Here is a 20,143-nt window from a genome sequence, read left to right as displayed (position 1 = left end):
TGGACTGTTTGTGTGCACGCATGGGAAAAGACCACCCCTGGACACATTCTGCATTGGCACATAAAAACAGGTCAGGGCCATTACACTCTAGCATGTGCACTGCTAACCCACAGGCGTAATCTGGTGCAAGGGGACCACAGCCCCTTTACGGGCAACGACAGTGGGCACACACAGTTCGATCTAAAAATCAACTGTGTCTGCTAGCTGACAAACAGCATGTCAAAAAGGGCTTCCTCTCTCTAGACAAAGAGAGCCACGAGGCAAATAAATGGAAAAATATGCTAATCAGATGCAGCTATAGATGCAGACGTCTATCTCTCTCTCCTTCACACACACACACACACACACACACACACTCGCTCTCTCCGTATGAGCCAAATCAAATACCCCCAGCTGGGACAAGTGTGTGTGTGCAGTCGGCAGAAAGCAATCATGTGTGGGAGCATGCTGCATAAGACAAGTAGGATAATGAGAACAGCCCCTTCCCTAGACATTGCTTCTTCTTTTATTTCCACACCCTTTCTCTCTCTTCTTTTTTGTCCTGTTTTCATTTTAACAACCCCCTCTGTACCCCTCAGTTATTCCTTTCATTTTATTATTCTTTCCCCAACTCCTCTCCATCTCTTCTCTCTAAAAGTCATCAGACTAGCTTCCTACCTGAGATGCCTGCCTGGCTCCGGCCGCTGCTCCTCTCCTGCGCCTGTGTGGAGGAGCTGTGATCTGCTGCCGTCTCTCTCAGGTAGCCTCCTCTTCCTCTTCTTCCTCCCTCTGCTCTCTCCCTGCGCTCCTGGGAGTCTCCGTCTGCGGCTCTCCAGCTGGACAGAGGCTCTGACTCGCCCCTCCACAAAGAGGGCTCGGCGGAGTGCTGAGGCGGGGGATGCTGCTGCTGCCGGCTGTCCCAGTCCCTGTCGGGAGAGTGTGGCTTCCCCTTAATCCTGCCGCCTTGGCTGTCTTCTGTGGCTCCTCCCTGCTGTCGCCCCCTTACCTCCTCCTCTTGCTGCTCTCTCCAGCCCTCCTCCACGGCCTCCCCCTGCTGCCTGTCACCAGCGGAGGAAGCGGGAGCAGCAGGAGCCCCCACTCTCTCTCGGCTCTCAGAGAGGAGAGGGGAGGTGTTGAGCTCGGGCTCAGGGTGGCCTGGGGCCCCGCTCTGGGTCATGGAGAAATACCTCAGCGCCCTCTCCTGGTGGCCGCTCGTGGTGCCGGAATCCTGTTGTTGGGCAGGGATGTAGGGGGTGGCGGTGGTCTTCCCTGGATGGAGCCCATCATCGCCAACAACGCTGCTGCCTGGTGTCATGGTTACCGTGGTGACAGATGCTTGGGAGGTGACTGCTGCCACAGATCGAACCAGGGAAGCTGACAAGGGCTCCACTTTGATCTCGCCTCCGTTTTTCAGCTGCAGGAAAAAGCAGGAATCGGGTCAGAAGAGTCAGGATGGATAGAATCACAGCAGAGGAGCCAAAGGGATTGATGTGGAGGAGCAATGGATTAAATGAGGTTGAGGCGAGAAAGTTATAGATAAATAGAGGGATGTGTGGATGTTAGAGGTAGGAAAGAAATGGATTGATGGATGGGGGGTTGAGAGAAAGGACAGCAGCAATCAAAGCAAATTAGGGAAAAAAATCTGACTAGCTCAGGTTTGCTCATGAAGTCGCAGCTGTATGGCAACTCTGTCACGGACAAAATGGCAGCAAGAAGCACAGACCATAACACAAAGGATTCTTTCAAACCCGCCAGAAAAAAACAGTTACCCTCACCGATGGCAGTTATTTAAGCTGTGTTTGCATAGACAACGTTAATATCACAAAGACATTTTATCATGCATGGAATGGAATGGATGGGGAAAGCGAATAAAACGAACACAGAAACAAAACACTCCCAAATACATTAACAACTTCTGTCGATGTACCCCCGAGCAAGGAACAGTAACTAACTAGAGCTAGATGATACTTAAAGAATTACATAATAAAATACCATTATACTGATAATGTGACAGTAAAGGTGACTCTATGAAAATATTTAATCAGACCGATTAATGATCTGATTTCCAAAAAAAGATAGAAATCAGTTATGTCTTTATGACGGCAAAGCACATTGAGGGATTTATCGTCTATTTTATTTATATACTGTTTATACCAAATGAGCTACAAAGATCAGATAAGTTCAGGAAATTGTATTACTTACCTGTAACACATCCAAAAGGCCAGAAAAACAAAACATTAAAGCTGCATCACCATTAGCATCGATATTGGTGTACTGTATATTGAAATGCGACCCTTCTCCCCTTCCAACAGCTCCAGTAGTTACTTTAATGCGATCAGTGGTAGTTTTCTTCTATGTCCAGTGCAACAGCCAAAGGTTTTGAAATATGCAACCATCTGTGAGATGCTCAAACTCCACACAGGACTACTGGCAATTGATTTTTGCTTGCAATTCACGGTCTTGTATTGACCCTCACTTATTTCTGCACACAGTCAATATCAAGGCCAGATCCATCCACATACTCATTCCCTAGATAAGCCTTTTTTTCCCGCTGGTTTATTCGGGTTCGAGGAGGCTTGAATAAAGTAGCATGCACCATTTGCGTTCAACTATTCCATGCTTGTTGCGCAACGAACAAGCAGTTCACAGAAGCAGCTATCATTACAAAATGAGCTGCAGAAAACAAACAAACTTTAACAACTAAACTTTAAATCGATGCCATGTTACAAAGTACACATCTCAAGTTTAAGGGTTCAAAGGTCATTTCAACCTTAAAATACCCACTTGATTGTATTCACAGACATTGTTAAGCTCAGCATTAAAAGCCACTGTAAGCATCCACTGCCATACCAAGACTGGTCACTGGAGAGCCCAGTTACATTAATCATTCACACAGTCAATCAATTAAACCAATCACAAGCTCTGCACAGGCAGCAGGGGTCTTACATGTTCTCCCTGATTGGCCTCTAAGACGTCGTTACAGGGGGCACGGGTTACAGGTGGTTCGGCTTCCTGTGTGGACACCAGTGATTGACTCTGATTCACTGCTGACGATATGGCGGGGGTTGATGTCAACCTACTATGCAGTGTGTGATACTGTGTGTTTTAGGACAACATGCTTAGGTTTGAGTCCATTACAGAGTAGCTGAGGAATGAATTTTAAGTCATATTTTCCATGTGTGACACCTAGAGGCCACTGTATTAAAAGGCAAAAAACAAAAAAGAGTAAACTGTGTGTCCTCTGATCAGTTTTCTAGTATCTAGATTCATCCAGCTGCACAGAGATCCACGTCATCTATCTTCAAGGCATCAGGGGAAACTGGTAGACGGCAAAACACTCAGGGCGCTGAGTGCACGTGACCTGGAAGTGAGTTGTCTGTAGCTGGGCTTTTTGAGAGGATCTGACATCCAAGTAATGTAGTGTTCTAATGGCTACTGTGCATGAAAAGATTGATTCAGGAATGTCACAAATGTACTCATTACTCTACTTCACTACTGTGAAGTAGGAACATCTACTGACCTGTTTTTCTAATACTACATCTTTCCTTTATTATAACGGTTGTTCGTTTATCCTATTTTACAGAAGAGAAATTGCTCATAAGTGTAGGAAAATGTCGTCTATTAGGTATTACCACCCTTCATCTTGAGCATTGTCTTTCAACATTTATTGCTGACAGTTTATTGCAACTATTTATAGAGTGCCACAGTTTTCGTCCAAAGAAATGTTACATGAATTTAAACTTTTGTACCTGCTCCACCTCTCCTTGAGTGATGGGCTGGGTCTGAAAACGGGCATTGGCCCTGCGTTGGCGGGTGTCCCCTCGGGCCCCTTCAGTGGTCTTGCCAGTAGACTGAGCAAGGCGGTTGAAGAGGGCCATCTTCTCCGCCAAGCTGAGGGTGGACAGGTCGGGCTCGTCCGGGACAGGTTCCTGGCCATCTCCTTCCGCCCCAGCGCTAGAAGCTTGAGCTGGTTTCTGGTGTTCCTGGGTGTCCTTCTGCTGTTCCTGGACTATTGAGCCTGGCTGGGAGGAGGCCTGAATGCTGAGGGAGTGACAGGGGGATGTCAAGGGGTGTGTAATGGGTGTCAGTCTTCAAGCATCCACTTAATTTAAAAAGTCATCTTTTAGACCAGGAAGTGTTCGTGGCTTAAACACAGCAATAAATGGCTAGGGAAAATGTTATTTTTGCTAGTGATAAAAGATCTTATCCATCAAAATCAGCACGCTCATCACCAACCCTGCATCCAAAAGGGTGAATTTAGAGACTTGACGTATCTAAAATTTAAAATACGAAGCATCTTAATTCTATTAGAATATATGGTGTCTAAAACTAAATAGCAGGGTATATCTTTGGAGGATCGTATCTTTATCTCTAGAATAAAATCACTAAATACAGGTAGCATTGACTTAGTACTTTTAGATATCCTATCACCTGGGTGAATGAGTATTTAATCAAAATCTTGATAAATTTAAGTTTTAAATGAGATGACTGTAACCTGTATCTATTCAAACAGACGCCTGAACCGTTATATGAAGTTTTTACTAGATGTCCTGTCTTAACTTATCAAAAGCTTTCCCTAAATATCAAACAACAACAAAGTCATAAGTGGATCAGCGCAAATGTGCCAGATAATCATATAATGCACTCAGATGTTTGCAGGAGTTATGGTGATCCAAGCAGCCTGTTGAGTTAAACCTGGGTTCGTAAACAAACTGCAGGACACATAAACCCAGACATGCAGAGGGCTTTAACTGGCTCAGCCGCTGACCTTTCCATAAGATATGTCACCTATTTCTCCACTGACATTTGTGACCTGCATGCGGGTAACACGGCAAGAATCAATGCCTGGAAACTGGGCATGGAAAGTACTGAATGAGTTATTGTGTAAACACTGGCTTCCTTCCCTTAATAGGTGCACACAGCTAAGAAGCAGCAGATAAGGGGGCAGATAATAACAAGGTAAAGCGAGCTGGATGAACAGATCTGCACTGCAACCAGGAGAGGGAGATGAAGAGTAAAATGACTGTGTAGCACAGTAACATTGTTCAGACTCAATACAAATGCGAAATTAAGTTCATAAGAGGAAACAGGTGCACTTCTGTCCAAATTGACTCTGGCACTTAATTTCCATCGGTTGCGCTGCCTCAAAAACAACGAAAGACTCCAGTGTGTTTCTGACAAACATGATGCATTTTGGTGTCAAGCTACCATCAGAGCTAATACATCATGCACCAACAATTTCCTTTGTGGTAGAGTCAGAATGTATAGCGAGGGATAGCTCTGTTTTTAGCTTAATTGCAAAATCATCTCTAGGGTAATAGCAATGAATCCGGCTGGTAAAATAGTCTGATTCATTAAACTCAGATTATAACATGTCTCTCTCTGAATCTTTTATCTCCTCACTTTTTTTTAAAAGAACAAAGAGCAATTTACCAAAAACCAAAGGGTTCAGATTCGCTAAAATGATCAAATACTAGATTCAAGATCATTAAAATTCTTTTTTACCCCATCCCTAGAAAATTTATAAACCCACATTAGTACATCTAATGCTTTCATTGAATTGAGATCTTGAAAATGATTGAAACTTAGATGGTTTTGATGCAACAGAGACGTTCTGTAGGTTAAAGTATAATACAAACACATATTTCCCACACTGGTACAAAGACCATGGATATATGTTATTTAAGTAAGTAAACAACACATGCACACACATGCAGATAAAAAGCAACCCAGCCCAGTTGTACCTGATGCTAGTCACATTGGTTTTCACTACAGTGGGGCTGGGGACACAAGTTTCAGCAGTGTGAATGCCCACGGGTTGTAACGATGTGGCAGGATAACAATCAAGTGGAGAAAAGGAGGTACGAATGGAAAAAAGACAGGGAAATATAGATCATTCAAGACAGGGGGAAATACAGTCACCGAAAAAGTAAGGACAGGAGAAATTTACAATGCAAAACTTGAAAGACGTTGACAGAGGTTTTTGAAGATGCAGCGAAAAGGGTACAGATTGAAAAGGAGAGGAAAGGAATAGGAGACCAGGAAAAAAAAGAGAGAATATAACTGAAGAGAAAAGAAAATACCAGAAAGATAAAGAGATAGAGCAATGGTATATTCTCAATTATATCATACAAACTACAGCTATCTAAGCAATATACAAGACCTACCTTGAAGCATTGACCACCTCCTTGTCGGTGACGGGTTGTGTGTGTGATCGGTCCTGAACTTTTCTCAGACGTCTTTCTACGGCAGCATTTCGAGAGCGCGGTTTGGGAACACCTCCTTCTAATGTCCTCTCCAGCTCCTGGAGGAAGATGTCAGGAAAACATCAGGACTGTTTGGTACAGCTGAGGCCGTGACAGGGATATGCGAAGTGTTCAGAAACACAAAAATATCTATTTGAACATTTGTGAAAAGCCATATAGGCACTTGAAATTACACAACCACGAGTATCTGTTATTAATCTACACACAACTTCAGATCTTGGTGTTGAGATTATGAGATTAAAACATTATTAATATAAAAATATATCAATTAAACTGTATGTCTATTGTTTAAAAGGACATGTACCCTGAAGAGAGACCTCTTGGCAGCCACACTCATCTTGGCTCTTTCATCGAGCTTCTCTTCATCTACTGAAAAAAAAGACAGAAGAATTCTGTTACATGGCATCGAATGTATTTAAACTTCTGGAAAACACCTCTGAAATTTCCTTGATTCATAAAGAATAATGTATCTATATACTTTGTATATATAGCGAGAGTATATTGTGCATGAATGCAATACGCTGAACTTACTCTCAGCATCCTGTAGCTGCGATGGGCTTAGACGTGACCTGCAGAAAACATGAATATACATCAAGCATCAGCATTTAGACTAATTTTTTAATATGAGGAACCAGTGGATATTATCATGATCTCAATATAAACCTAGGACCATGCTCTGCCACCCAGTTCAGTGTACTGTACATTGTAAATAAAATGATTCTGAAGAGCTCCTGCGAATCGCTACAGAGAGCCTCTCCTGTACCTATCGGACTCCAAACGCTCTGCAGAGGTAATGGGCTGGGTCCTAAACCTCTCCGACATCCGACTGTCTCCTGGAGTGATGTAGCGTCGAGGCCTCCGAACACCCCTGTCTCGATCACTGCTGCTAGCTGGATCTACCTCCATTGCTGAGAGATCTACTTTAGTAGTCTCGCTTTTGGAGCGATGGGTCAATTTGGACGACGATTGACGAAGACAACAAAATGGGAAAGTACAAGTAAAAAAATATATTAACCATGGTTGGTTTTGATTTTGTTTTAGTAGGTCAACAGTTTACCAGAAACTCCACTGAAATTAGAAGAACAGGGCCTCACACGCTGATATTGCCGCACACAGTGAGCACAACCTAACTACAGCCCAACTGTGAAGAGCCATTACCCGGTGTTAACATGCAGCAAGAGACAACTCCTAAAGGATAACTTGCAAGAACTGATGTGAACTTGCACAAGTAAGTTAAGCTCAAAAAACAAAATTGCAGACACGATAAACATGATAATGCTAGATATCATGGTAATACACCCGACACATTTCATGCCTCAGAATTATATTCTATCAGCATTATTTTCCTACATCATCACTGGATTATTTGTTTGCAACATCTCACTAATGCAGAGTTAGACAGTTATTTAGTGATGCCACACAGAGCCCATGCCACTGGACGTACAACTCAGGTTTCCGGTTGGCATTCTCCAGATAAGAGTGGCGCAGCTGAGCTACTGACACCCTGGTGTCCAGGGTGCCCATCTCCCCGTTTGCCATCCCTGAAGAAGGAATGGCCCTGGATGTCTCTCTACTGGCTGCTGCCCTCTCCATACGAAACATGGCAGAATGCTGACTTATACCTATATCTGACATGGAGCGGGTTCGTATTTTGGGTTTGGGCCCTCCACTCATCTCCATGGCTCTCGGTTTGGCCTGGGGCAAAGAGGAGCCCCTCTGGAGGTAGACAGCCGAGTCAAACCTCTGATGCCCTGAAGGATCCTGCTGCTGTTGCCTCTGAGGTACAGACTCCTCGTCTAGTTGGGGATCTTGTTGTTTTCTCTGGAAGTCTTGCTGCTGACTTGGAGGTTCTTGCCTTTGGATTTCACACTCCTGCTTTCTTTGAGAATGTTTTTGTCTTTGAGGCTCTTGTGGCTGCCCCGAGTGTTCATACTGATGCTGACTTTGAGGATCTTGCTGCTGAATCTGAACACTATGTTGTCTCTTTCTGGGTTCATACTGCTGTTGAGTTGGGGGCTCTTGATGCTGAATTTGGGGCTCTTGATGGTACACAGGCTCTGAGGATTGATGCTGCCTCGGCTGCTGGCGTAGAGACGAGTGAGAAGGCTGCATTGATCTAAATACTCTCTCTTCTTGGATGTCATGGCTGGATAGATGCTCTCTCCCCCTCTCTCTGGTCCTCACGACATTTCTCTCCCTCCCCCTCTCCTTCAGTCTCTCCCAATCCCAGTCTTCCTCTCCTCGACTCCTCCTCCTCTGTTCTGGGCTGTAGTTTTGCCAGTCCATATCTTCATGCCGGCCCCTATGAGTATCATCCACGCTCCTTTCCCTTCGGCGGATCTCCGAGGGCAACACAGCTTTCCTGCTCTTCAGCAGGCCCTCTGTATGGGCCTCATCCTTCAGAGCCTGCCTGGCCTCTAATCTTGCCTCCTTGTGGGCAGCATATATTTGGTCGGCACTCACTCTCCTTCGTGGTTGTACCTCAGGAGGTCCAGGAAGTTTGGCAGTGGCCACTGGGGCAGGCATGGCCAAATAGGGCTGAGAGTCCACTGCGGGGCCAGATTGTTGGTACTCAGGGGCAGAGGAAGAGTAGGCTGTTTGGCCATGGGCAGGATGGTGGCCTGGGCTGGGCTGAGGCTGGTGAAAAGTCCTTTGTTGAGTGGATTCTGAATGCTGGGGCATATACTGAGCAGTGTTCCCCTGAGTACGGTGTCTGTTAGCCTGGTGCTTGTCTGGACTCCAGTCAGGGGATCTCTGGACAGTTTCATCCCTGGACAATCGTTCCCTTGCTCGGATTCTTGGGGAAAGGAATGGATAAGGGAGACTGAGATTCTAGTTCAATTAAACAGCTTCTGCACTCTCCGTACTCAAAACTCAACTCAAACAAGAGGTGACCTAAGGCATGAACCAAGTTTTTTTTCATGGTACACAAAGACAAATAAATAATAAAATAGACTACCCAAATTGTACTATCCAACTAAATATTTTGAGTAGATTGCTGTATCTAAATAATATTTGGCTAGTTGTCTACGTGGCTGGTAGGGCAGACAAACTTAACACAGCTCAAATCTAAAAACATTTGACTAGTTTTAATTTTGCACACTCTCAAGTTAATTCCCACTAAAAAATTAATTCTGACATATCACAAATCTCCTCTATGAAGCATGCTCCGAGCGCCAATTGTGAAACATATTGCACAAAAGTTTTGACATGAGACTATCATGGGACCAATTTGAACTCCCAAATCCTGCACTAGCATTGCAGCAAGGCAAGTAGCAGCATACCCTGGGTTTAAATTTTAGTCTTAGTTGAAACAACTCTTTCTCTCTCTCTCTCTCTCTCTCTCTGATGTCTCTGTGCCAAAATATTAAGCCAAACTATTTTCATCTACAACCTTCTGGCCCCTGGTAGCCATAGGTCGCTCTAATCTCATTGTAGACCACTAAGCCAGACATAATTGATGGGCCTCTGCTTATCTGACATGGCATGAAGGATTTAGATGGTGCTCGTGCTACATGAGTACACACTAATGGTAGCTAGCATAAGCAGCTGATAAGGCCCCAAAGGCATTCAGTGCCAGTGCCATACAATAGACATTTATACCAGCAAAAAAGTGATCATGATATCTTCCTTTGAGATACATTACACTTTAAAAACCAAATAGACTACAGAGATAGTATGTTTGGTGTCCTTTCTTTGGAAAAAAATATAGTTTTTAAAATGTCTACGTGTACCAGTGAAACCAATCAAGCTTTACTAATACTCTCTCTAACTAAGATATCCATGCCTATATGATTTTCACCATTCAGCTTGAAGGCAGGCCATGGCTTCTCATCCTTTCATAGCCTATCAGCAAGCCAACTATGCCATACATCTGGGCCACTGATCAATCAATCAAAGATTTCAGATAATCTGTTTCTCTCTAAAATGCTTTCAGCACAAAACTATATCAGGTGATTTAAAAAATAAGCATCCAAGTTCTCAAGGGGATATGCAAGTCTTATGCAACAACATTGTCAAGGTCACTGACAGGTTACAACACTCAGATGTAATTTCACAGGGGTTAACGGGGGTAGGGGGGGGGGTTGGGTGGTGGGGGTTGTGAGTACAGCCTCAGCTGACAAGTGCTGAGTCAGTGGGTCTGCGACTGACTGGGTCAGGGTCTGAAGCTGACTAATGTTGTCACCCCATCAACTCTGGTTCACTAACACCAATCATCTGCTGATGAAACCCAGGCCAAACACAGCCACACTAATTTAACAAGAATGTAGGTGCAGGGGATGGTACTGTACTGATGACCAAATGGCCAGTTTTACAGACTTCTGGGTATGTTCATAGAATGTGACAGAGGAGTTGTGACATGAAGTGGGTCAAGTGCCTCTGTTTCCTGGAACTTGTGATCTTAGTGCGAGGTCTTTTAGCGACAGAGTACTGAGTTAGCAGAGATTGTTTCTCCGATTTTGGCTCAATAAAGCATAGATGAACTCATGTTCTAAGAAGTCAAAAAGGAAGTTTGGTGTCTAAGGCCTAAGATTTCGTGAACAACAATTTAACTAGAAAATTTCTAGTTTGATTAGAGGGGATGAATTCACAATTCTGTCACCATTACTAAGATCCCCTTAAGCAAGGCCTTTATCAGACAATCCTGATGTCTACAGGCTGGACATTATTTTAATATTAAATTGTTTGTTATCTTCAATCAGTCAGTCAAACTTAATATTAGTAATATATAGCACCTTTCATAAAAGTTGAATGCAATTCAACTCCTACAGTTGAATTGCATTTTATGCATAGATATAGAAAGAGATGCCAAGGAAACATATACAAATTAAAAAGTAATTTTCCTAAAACTGATCATTGGTGTACCCCATAGATAATGTTACAGTGCTTGGAGGAGTGGTCGTGTATTGATGTAAAAAAAAAAAATTTCCTCTGCTTATCTAAGCAGAGGAAAACTTTTTAAAACTTAGATGTCCCAGAAAAACAGACAAAAAAAAAAAAATCAGTGATAATGTCTGGTATGTCTTTGGATAAATAAATGTTAGATAATGAGACTAAGTTACGAATGTCTGTTTGAAAGTTTGTCAGTTGAAAAATGAAAATCTATATAACCCCAAACAACTGTTAAGTGGGAGACTATGACACCAATTAATAAAGGAAGTATTGCTGAATGAAATATAATAATGAGTAGTTAAAGGTTTTATTCATAGGAAAGAGTTAGCTGCTTGTCCACCGGAAATGTGTTTCTAAAAGTGATGGCTTGGTTATCTTATTACTTTCCCTTATTAAGGTGTTCCAAGCAATATTAGGACAGGGTATGTGCAGGTTTCACAACACTCAAGGTTTTTGAAGACCTAGAATGTTGTATTTCAGACAGTTCTAATTACTTGAATTGTTTTTAAATACATGAATACCCTGTGAAAAAGCCTGGTTTTCAGTAGCATAAAAATACCATATGAGGATTTATGGCCAGTTGCTCCCTGAACGTTTGAGTGCTGCCAGCTAAAAACACATGTACCCGGTGGATGGTGGGGTTTTGACAGGTCCTCACACTGATGGCATCTCGAGTGGACAGTACCTTGAAGGCAAGCTGAAGACTGTCTGAGTGTCTCTCTCTGACTCTGTGTGGAGAGACCAGTCGCTCTTTGACAGCGCAGCCAGGCTACAGGATGATGTGGTGACAGTGTCAAACCCTGAGGGGAACTTCTGATCATTCTTCGAGGATCGAAGCAAATTGAGCTACACTAAATCAGCTGAACCATAATCAGGAAATTTTTCAGATGTTGAGCAGGGTGATTACAGTATTGTTTAGAGGGTTCTGTTTGAAATTGGCTGCGTTGAAGGCGGTTATGGTTAACATGTAAGTATTCTCAGTTGTTGCTGATTTATTTTTGGTGATGTCACTTCATAAATATGAACAGCATTATTTATGGGCTTTAGCTCAGTCACTTAGTCTGTCACTTGCTGCTGCATTAAGGTCATCAAGTCAAATTCTTCTTCATTTACTTAACTTGACAACTATTTCGATTCTCATTCCTTTTCTGGAATCATATTAAATTTATAATAGAAAGTGACATAAGCACTTAGCTGATGAACCAAGCTGCTGTTAGATCAGGGTTACCTCTCGGGACAAACAGGGAAATCATATCCCATTCCAAAAACCTACCCTGCAATCTTCCCTCTTGCCCTGCAGCCTTTCCCTGATGAGCTCCCCAGAGCACCTTTCTATGTGAAACTGGAGCAGGGCAAGCGTGACAGAGCTAGACCTACAGTCAAGAAAAGATCCCGACACTGGCATAGTGGTAAAAGCAGCAGGCTAACGAAGTCAGCCGGCCCACAGCTCAAACTGCACCAATTCATGAAATTTGGTGTGCTAAAACATCTTGGCTTCAAAACACTTTTCCATGTTCACATTTTTGCACACACACATTTGTGCTTGCACTTTCTACGTCATGCAATCGTATTTAATAAATAATTTTGTGTCACTTAACTTTATAACAACAACAAAGATGGACCTGTGTAGTGTGTTCCTGCAGGAGGTTACTAGCAGCCAGTGGATTGGTTTGAATGTCGTTTTAACTCTCTAGGACTAAATTTTCCCTAAAAATACATTGTAGACCAAACAGAAGGGTTTTCTTGGAAAGATTACCTCATGCTCCATGGACATCAATACACAGCAAACAGAACTGCCCAGAGAGGAACTTAATGACCTCTGGGGATGACGTTAAGGCACATCTAGGTCGTTCTCATGTTAAAAAAGAGCTAATGAGCTAATGTGACTATTATTATTATACTGTTACATCAGCAGGTGCACAAAGTAAAGACAAATTCAAAACAGAAATAAAGAAACATTCATAATGTGGTGTGGTGGTGATAAAGACATGACTGGGCAAACCTTTTACAGACCACATTTATGGGGCTGTGTTGTGTTTTATGAAGCATTTCATTACTTTGACATTAAAAAAGTCAAAACAAACTTTGAAACAAACTGCAAGGACCAAGATATAAGCTGAGTACGTGTATTCCTGATTGTAGTGCAATGTCAGACATTTAGGACGTGTTAGATTTAATTTACCAAACATAATACTAAAAACCAGGTATGCAAATTAGTTTTTGTTGTTGTTGTTTTTTTAGCTGTGCTATGGTATCTAAAGGAAGTTTTATCCTCTGAGTCATAAGCATTCATCACACTATTTAGATCCCTGTCTTGAGGTCTGTCATTTTTAATTTCTTCATTACCTCCGTCAAGGAGGTTATGTTTTCACCTGTGTCTGTTAGTTGGTTTGTTTGTTTATTTGCTTAGCAGGATTATGCAAAAAGTACTGAACCGATTTTCACCGAACTCGGTGGAGGGATGGAGCCTGGGCCAGGGAAGAACCCATTAAATTTTGGTGCAGATCTGGATCATTTACTATGAATGTGAATTTTTTTCCAATGAAGTCTGGTGTATATTGTGTGACCTTGGCCTCTGTGCTCCACAGCGTGCCTTACAACCTGAAAAGACGTGTTTCATGAATGTTTAACCTAGTTTTTATAAACTCACCCCTGCCTGTTGAGGATGCTCTGGGCCTGCTGCTCTATGAATAAATCTCCAGGTGAGATGCCGTAGCGAGTGGAGGGCAGGGAGGCCCTGCGGGCAGTGCGAGGAGAGTTGGGCATTGCTGCAATGCTGTAGTCCCTAGTAGAGGCGGGGCTTGGCTCCTGGTGGGAAGCATCTTGATGGTGTTGGGGGTTTTGTTGTTGTTGGGGCTGCAGCAGATGCTGTTCCTGGGTTCTGGTTCTTGAAGTAGCTGAGCGCTCTTGAGTACGTCCACGCAGGTTGTTCTCCATGTTCTTCACTCTTTCCCGCTCCGAAAATCTGCTCGATCTTTCTTGTGTGGGGTGAGGAGCTTGGTTTGTGTGGGCGGGGCTTGATGTGTTAACAAGTTCTGGATCTGGATGAGTCCTCATGTAAACCCTGCCCACGCCAGAGCGGTATGGCACCTTGGGATCCTGCCCTGGTTCCTCTGCTTCTTGTCTGTTTTTGTCTCGCCTGGCAGTTGTCTGTCGACCAGAGGTCTCAGGGTCTCCTTGCGATCAGTAGCGCGACCACTGAGCAGCTCCACTGCAGGAACTAGGGGCACTTAAGTGCTCAAGAGTATCTTGAGATAACAGTGAAAGTAAATTGTCAGGCAAAGAACTTATCCAACATAATAAATCCAATGGGTCACAAATACTGAATGACAAACATTAATTAATAGTTCTTTTTCAAATATGAGACGCATTTCAGGAGTGTTAATCCAGGTCCCCTAAAGGCAGCAACATATATTTTTACAGTGCATCTTGCCATGCTTACCCATCACACAAGGGTCACAGGGGTCTGAAGCACGGGTGTATCGTGGTGGATCCTCCTCCAGCATTCTGTGTGCTACCAAACCACCAGGCACCAGAGCAGGAGGAGCATCACTTTCAATCCCCTCCAGGCGCCGGGCTATCCTCTCCTTCCTGTCATCGACAAAAGGCAGAGGGTAAAGGTTAGCAGCTTCTAAGTTAGTCTTTATGAAAATATTTAGATGTGTGTGTGTGTGTGTGTGTGTGTGTGTGTGTGTGTGTGTGTGTGTGTGTGTGTGTGTGTGTGAAATTCAGAGTAGTGAGCCCTGAAGATACCTGTTCATTCCCAAATCCTCTCTCAAATCACCTCTCTCAAAGTATTTCTTCAACTCTGAAACTGATTGTTTACACAGAAAATACAAAGTTAGTATCATAAAAATGTCAAAAGTAACAAACTGAGACTAGTTTGAGTTATCATGTATGTTTAGAACCAATGCAAACCCTTGGGAAGGACAACCAGAAGTTTGGCATCTGTGTCTGAAACACTCTTGACCAAGGTGGTCTTGTCACCAAAGGAGAAGTCACTCTGAAAACTGAATGAGAAGGCGAAGTCACAAACCTTCTATCAATATGTAAATTATTTTATTCTGGATTTCCTCTGTAAGCAAAAGAAATATCAAATATAATAGTACAAATAGTGAATAAGAATTGCTCTTTTATGAAGATGGGAGTATTTCATCTGCAGGTGCTTTATTTTAATTTGCTCAAATATAAAAAAAAGAGGCAAAGTGTTGACACTGAAAGAACAGAATTTCTAAAATGAAGTAGCCTAAAACTCATGACAACCAGTCATTATTTGCTGAAAAGAAGTCAAATAAAATCCAAATTACGGATAAATGATGCCTGGATTCTTATCTGAGCCTTCACTACAACTCTGCCTTAAATGACTCCTCTTAAAGAGGTGATGGCAGCTGAGGGTGAAGCTCAGCTGGTGTCCCTTCCATCAGGATCCAGCTTAAAAACTGGGTCATCAAGTCTTGACTGTCCTTCAAAAGGAAACAGACAAGACTTCTCTTAATGTCTTTAAGGTCTTTACGTGTCAGCATCAACAGGTCAGAAAAGCCCACCCAAGCCCAATTAAATAAAAATGGAAAAACAGGAACTGCTCATTATGCAGCAAATTCTGTTTTCATAGTCTGATTTTAGAGTCTAAACTTTATTTTTTAAAAATGGAAATCCTTTTTTCAACAGTTACAGCAATTTACCTCCGTGCCAGAGCTCTAGTGCTGAACAACCAGAGGAAACTCTGTAAGTTAATGAAAAAAAGGGTGCAAAGTACTCTTGAAGGAGGTATTATGGCTTTAATGCCATGTGAACAAAAAAGTGTCTTAGGGTAAGCTGTTCCAGACATCTCCAGCTTTTGATGCTTACTGCACATAATAAGCTAAAGCACTCCAGTAAACCTATATCCTTACATATCCCCATTATGTTGACAAAGTAAATAAGAGGAATGTAAATGCTCTTAGAAGATGCTACATGTCATTTCTGTAGTTCATTTTGTCTTTAAGTGGATTGAAAAAAAAGAAAAGAAAAAAAGAAACAGACTTTTTTCTTCCTCACCTTAAGGCGTTTGTTGGTAACGAGGCTGAGGTGCAAAGTTTGGCTGGAGCTTTAGATCCAAATCCTTAGATGGAGAAAATGAAACTGAGTCAAGAGCTTGAATTACAAAGAAATTAACACTTCACCCCTTCAAAACAATGGTTAGTATCGCTGTGCTGACATTGGGAGTGTTGGAACTTGTTGAAACAAAATGTACATTTCTGGAGTAACTGTAGCATTTGGAAGTACAATAGATCCACATCATAAAAAGGTTCATATTATGTTCTTCATCCATACATTAATGACACAACTGAACATAAAAGAACTTTTAATACAGAATTCAATCCACTGCTCAACTGCACAATGCGCACATTTAAAATACCTTTACTGGAGAAGCATTACCCTTACTTTCTAGAGAAAGGCCACGCTCAGATTCACATTATCACTCCATGAAAAAAAAACACACAGCACCCTCATTCATTTGATTAAAACCAATGAGTTGCCACAGTACGCAGTCCTGGCATAGTGGCCTCTGGCAAAAAAAAAAGAAGTTGAACCTGGCATGACACCATCCAGTATGGTGCTGTGGTGGCCAACCACATATCCTATCCTTATAAGGTATGATCAAAAATATTATACACTGCAGTGTTGTGTTGGTGTCTGATAAGGATTTAAACTCATGGATGTATTACCCAAACTCCCGAATCTTATTTCATTGTCTTTCCAGCAACAGAAGCAACGTGTCCCCACAGCTCAGTTTTTCTAACGCAGTGTTGTTTTTGATCTGAACACCCGATCAGGCACCTGCTAGCGGTTTGTTGGTTTGATTCCCACTAAGGCTACCAATGCAAAAAATGTACAGGCTAGTGATACTGCAGCGTGCCCGCAAAACAACAGGTGTTTGACAGACTAGAGTAAACCTAAGCCCATTCCCATTACTTGGAAGATGATTCACAAAATCTTTTATGATCCATGGAAATTATAGTTCCTAGAAAACCTAATTATCAAAGTATTTTTTAATGGCTGTAAAGAGTTATTCACATAATGACTATGACTGCACTGCAACTACAGTATTCAGATCATCTGTACCGTAATAAGATCAATTCAACTTTTTTTGCCTTTTTTATTTTACCTTGTCCCCATTTTACCACTCCTCTAGCAAATGATTAATTATTTGGGTATTTTTAAAATAAAAAGACAATGCTGATAAAAGAGAATCTAATGGTTTATATGCAACTGAAAATTAAATTAACAGAAGCTGCATTTCCTCTCTCTGAGTAAACACCAACAATGTGCTAGCAGGATTCTTCCAACCACACTTTGAGCCACTTGTCAAAAAAAGGTTACTCAGAAAGTTCACATCCAGTTCCCGGCTGATAGTTGACCCTCTAACTCGCAGGTCACAGCAACAGGAGCCTGTTGTAAAGTTGTATCCCAGTATAGGAGACAGATCGTGTTACTGCTCCGGACGCCTCTAGAACACCTCTGACTTCTTTTGGCCACCAGAGACTGTGCAGCAATAAAGCGGGGAACTTTTGGCAGGACGGAAAGTATGAATGTGGAAATGTGTGGTGTATGATGCAAAGTCCCAATGCTCAATTGGACATCAAGTTCAAGGGCTGTCAGTGACTTGTGAAGTGACCTGATGAAATTTGTTAGTTTTGACCTAACACGAGACGAAAGTCAGAGTTAAACATCAGAGTAGCCAGAAATCTGAATTGGAAGTCTTCATTTTATAACTGCTGCTGCATGGATGTGATTCTTCATCACGTGTGTCCTAAGGATGTAAAGAACTGATCCTATTTTCATACCCCAAATCAATAAATCCACAAACATTCAAGGTTTTCAAAGCCTGTGGGACTCTTGTGGAGGTGTTGGTACATGTATCCGTCTGTTTATCCGTCTGTGATTTCACAAGTCTGCCTCCTCCAATGGAAAGCCCCTTGTACAGAAGTCAGTCCAGCTTTCCTTGGAAACGCCTGCAGGTTGTCAACAAAACAAGCAGCACAAGGCTCAAGGCTAGCAGTGCCAGAGAGCAGCTTAGGCTTCTGACCGTCCCAAAACGAGCATGGTGAGGAGAGGGATTTTCTATAAATATTCAGAGGTGCAAAATAGGTTCCATGAGTTAACTGGGCCCTCGCTTGCACACAGTCTGTGTGGAAAGGTTGCTGGTAGAACGTGACCAGCCATCTTCCACCTCAGCAGGCAATGAGACATTTTGTGATGTTTGTAAAGGGCATTTCATGTTGAGTACATTAGCGAGGTAAAACATCAGCCATGAAGCAACAGGAAAAAGCTTAAGAGATAGCACACAGCAGCAGCCAACGTTTGAAAGCATAGCACCAAATGAGTGTAGTAAAAATGCTCTATCACTACCAACACAAGAGACTGCATTCATACCTTCATGCCCATAGTAATAGAAATACATTTAAAACCTCTGTACCTGCTCATCATATTGCGAAATCCTTAACTGCATTAGACAGGGATGATCGGAATGTGGAGTTCTTACACTCGCCATGGATCCTTGTTTTAACCAGTCCAACAAAAAGTAAGGAAGCAAAGAAGGGAATCAGCCTCTCAGTACATCTTGCCAGGCGCAATCCCCCTGCCTACTGTAGTACGGACACCCACCAAACTCAGCAATCATTTAGCTCAGTGAGGAGCTAATTCGCATTAGCCAAGTCCCCCAAGCAGTCTATAGAGTTAGAGGAATTCAAGTGGGTTAAGCTAGTCATCTTATAGCCAGACCAAGCCTTCCCCTGCTACAGGCCTTACCTTGGCCACAGGGCTGCACATGGTTCACATGATAACTAGAGATCCAGGGGTTTCGAAACATGTTGAACGAGGTGAACAGCAGAACGCCTCGCTGCTTGACTCCCCTCCGGTCACAGCGATGGTGACGGTGGTGGACAGCAGGAGTGGCAGCGTCGGAGGCGAGGGCCGCTACCAGTAAGCAGCCAGGCAGGGATGAAGGTGGTGACACGACCACACGCGCACAGACAAGCACACAGCCACAGCAGAGTGCCTGCCCCGGCTATGCAGCAAGCTACAGCCTACATAAACTGGCTGTCATACAGTATGTGTGTGTCAGTGTGTGTGTGTGTGTGTGTGTGTGTGTGTGTGTGTGTGTGTGTGTGTGTGTGTGCACGCAAGGGAGAGAGAGAGAGAGAGAGAGACAGCACAGCAGGGTGCTAATGCAGCTCAGAGCCCTTAATCAGATTACTGTCAGAAATTAGCCTTGATGATAAAAACTCTGGAACAGGATTGGGGGAGGGTGCCAGCAGGGCTACTGGGGCTAGTATGGGGTCCGGGGCTACTGGGAATCAGATGGTATCGTTAAAGCACACTACACATCAGGCATGCTTTAGCCAAGATGGCCGGGTGCCATCAAGCTTCTAAAAACCGAAGCCAAAAGACTGCACCGATATTAATATTATTATGAAGTCGTCAGATAGTTCGGCTGTGAAATCTCAATTATTCTGTTTTTAAAGGCCGTTGCCATCCATCAGATAGTAAATTTAAGACGTGATTTATTAATCTGTCACATGCAATGCGGCAGGACAGCATTCATTGTTTCCTGCCACATTCTAATCTTTTCCTCATTAAACACAACCGCACTGGCTAGGACTTTTGACAATGTTAAAATTTCCGTCCTTCCTTGTGTTGTCCCTGTTATTTATTGACTCGCTGTATTTCTCCATCTTCTCGTACTCTCTAACAAACAAACTGTGCATACAGGTGAGGCGCTCTCACTCTGCCTCTGCTTAAGTTGGCCTGAAATCACAAGTGCAGACATGGTCAAACAGAGTGGGCGCAGGCCAAATCTAATGTAAGAAACGACGAAGCCCGCTTGTGTTAGTCATCGCATCATCCCACCGGGGAGTGTGAGACAAGTATTAAAGTCAGAGAAGAAGGCAGAGCGGCCTGGAGGTTACATTGACTGTCAGATGATCAATTGACACATCATAGACTGAGTCCCTATCTGCTCC

At 43.0% G+C, this 20,143-nt stretch overlaps 1 protein-coding gene across 1 annotated transcript in view; it reads right to left on the bottom strand.

The window, feature by feature from the left end:
* The window catches only part of LOC120798994 (supervillin-like), a 56,411-nt gene that overhangs the window by 25,646 nt on the left and 10,622 nt on the right, over positions 1-20,143 (bottom strand). The window contains exons 2-15 of the mRNA XM_040143793.1: positions 18,930-19,097; positions 16,176-16,239; positions 15,057-15,148; positions 14,892-14,952; positions 14,581-14,729; positions 13,789-14,314; positions 7,690-9,042; positions 7,009-7,179; positions 6,777-6,814; positions 6,550-6,614; positions 6,147-6,283; positions 5,724-5,759; positions 3,729-4,020; positions 658-1,393 (exon numbers count right to left, since the gene is read on the bottom strand). Of these exons, the coding sequence (XP_039999727.1) occupies positions 658-1,393; positions 3,729-4,020; positions 5,724-5,759; positions 6,147-6,283; positions 6,550-6,614; positions 6,777-6,814; positions 7,009-7,179; positions 7,690-9,042; positions 13,789-14,314; positions 14,581-14,729; positions 14,892-14,952; positions 15,057-15,148; positions 16,176-16,239; positions 18,930-19,097 (3,888 nt within the window). The remainder of the gene's footprint in view (positions 1-657; positions 1,394-3,728; positions 4,021-5,723; positions 5,760-6,146; positions 6,284-6,549; positions 6,615-6,776; positions 6,815-7,008; positions 7,180-7,689; positions 9,043-13,788; positions 14,315-14,580; positions 14,730-14,891; positions 14,953-15,056; positions 15,149-16,175; positions 16,240-18,929; positions 19,098-20,143) is intronic.

The sequence above is a fragment of the Xiphias gladius genome, chromosome 14, assembly GCF_016859285.1.
Source record: "Xiphias gladius isolate SHS-SW01 ecotype Sanya breed wild chromosome 14, ASM1685928v1, whole genome shotgun sequence".
NCBI classification, from domain to species: Eukaryota; Metazoa; Chordata; class Actinopteri; order Istiophoriformes; family Xiphiidae; genus Xiphias; species Xiphias gladius.
This window is presented reverse-complemented; position numbering and strand designations above follow the sequence as displayed.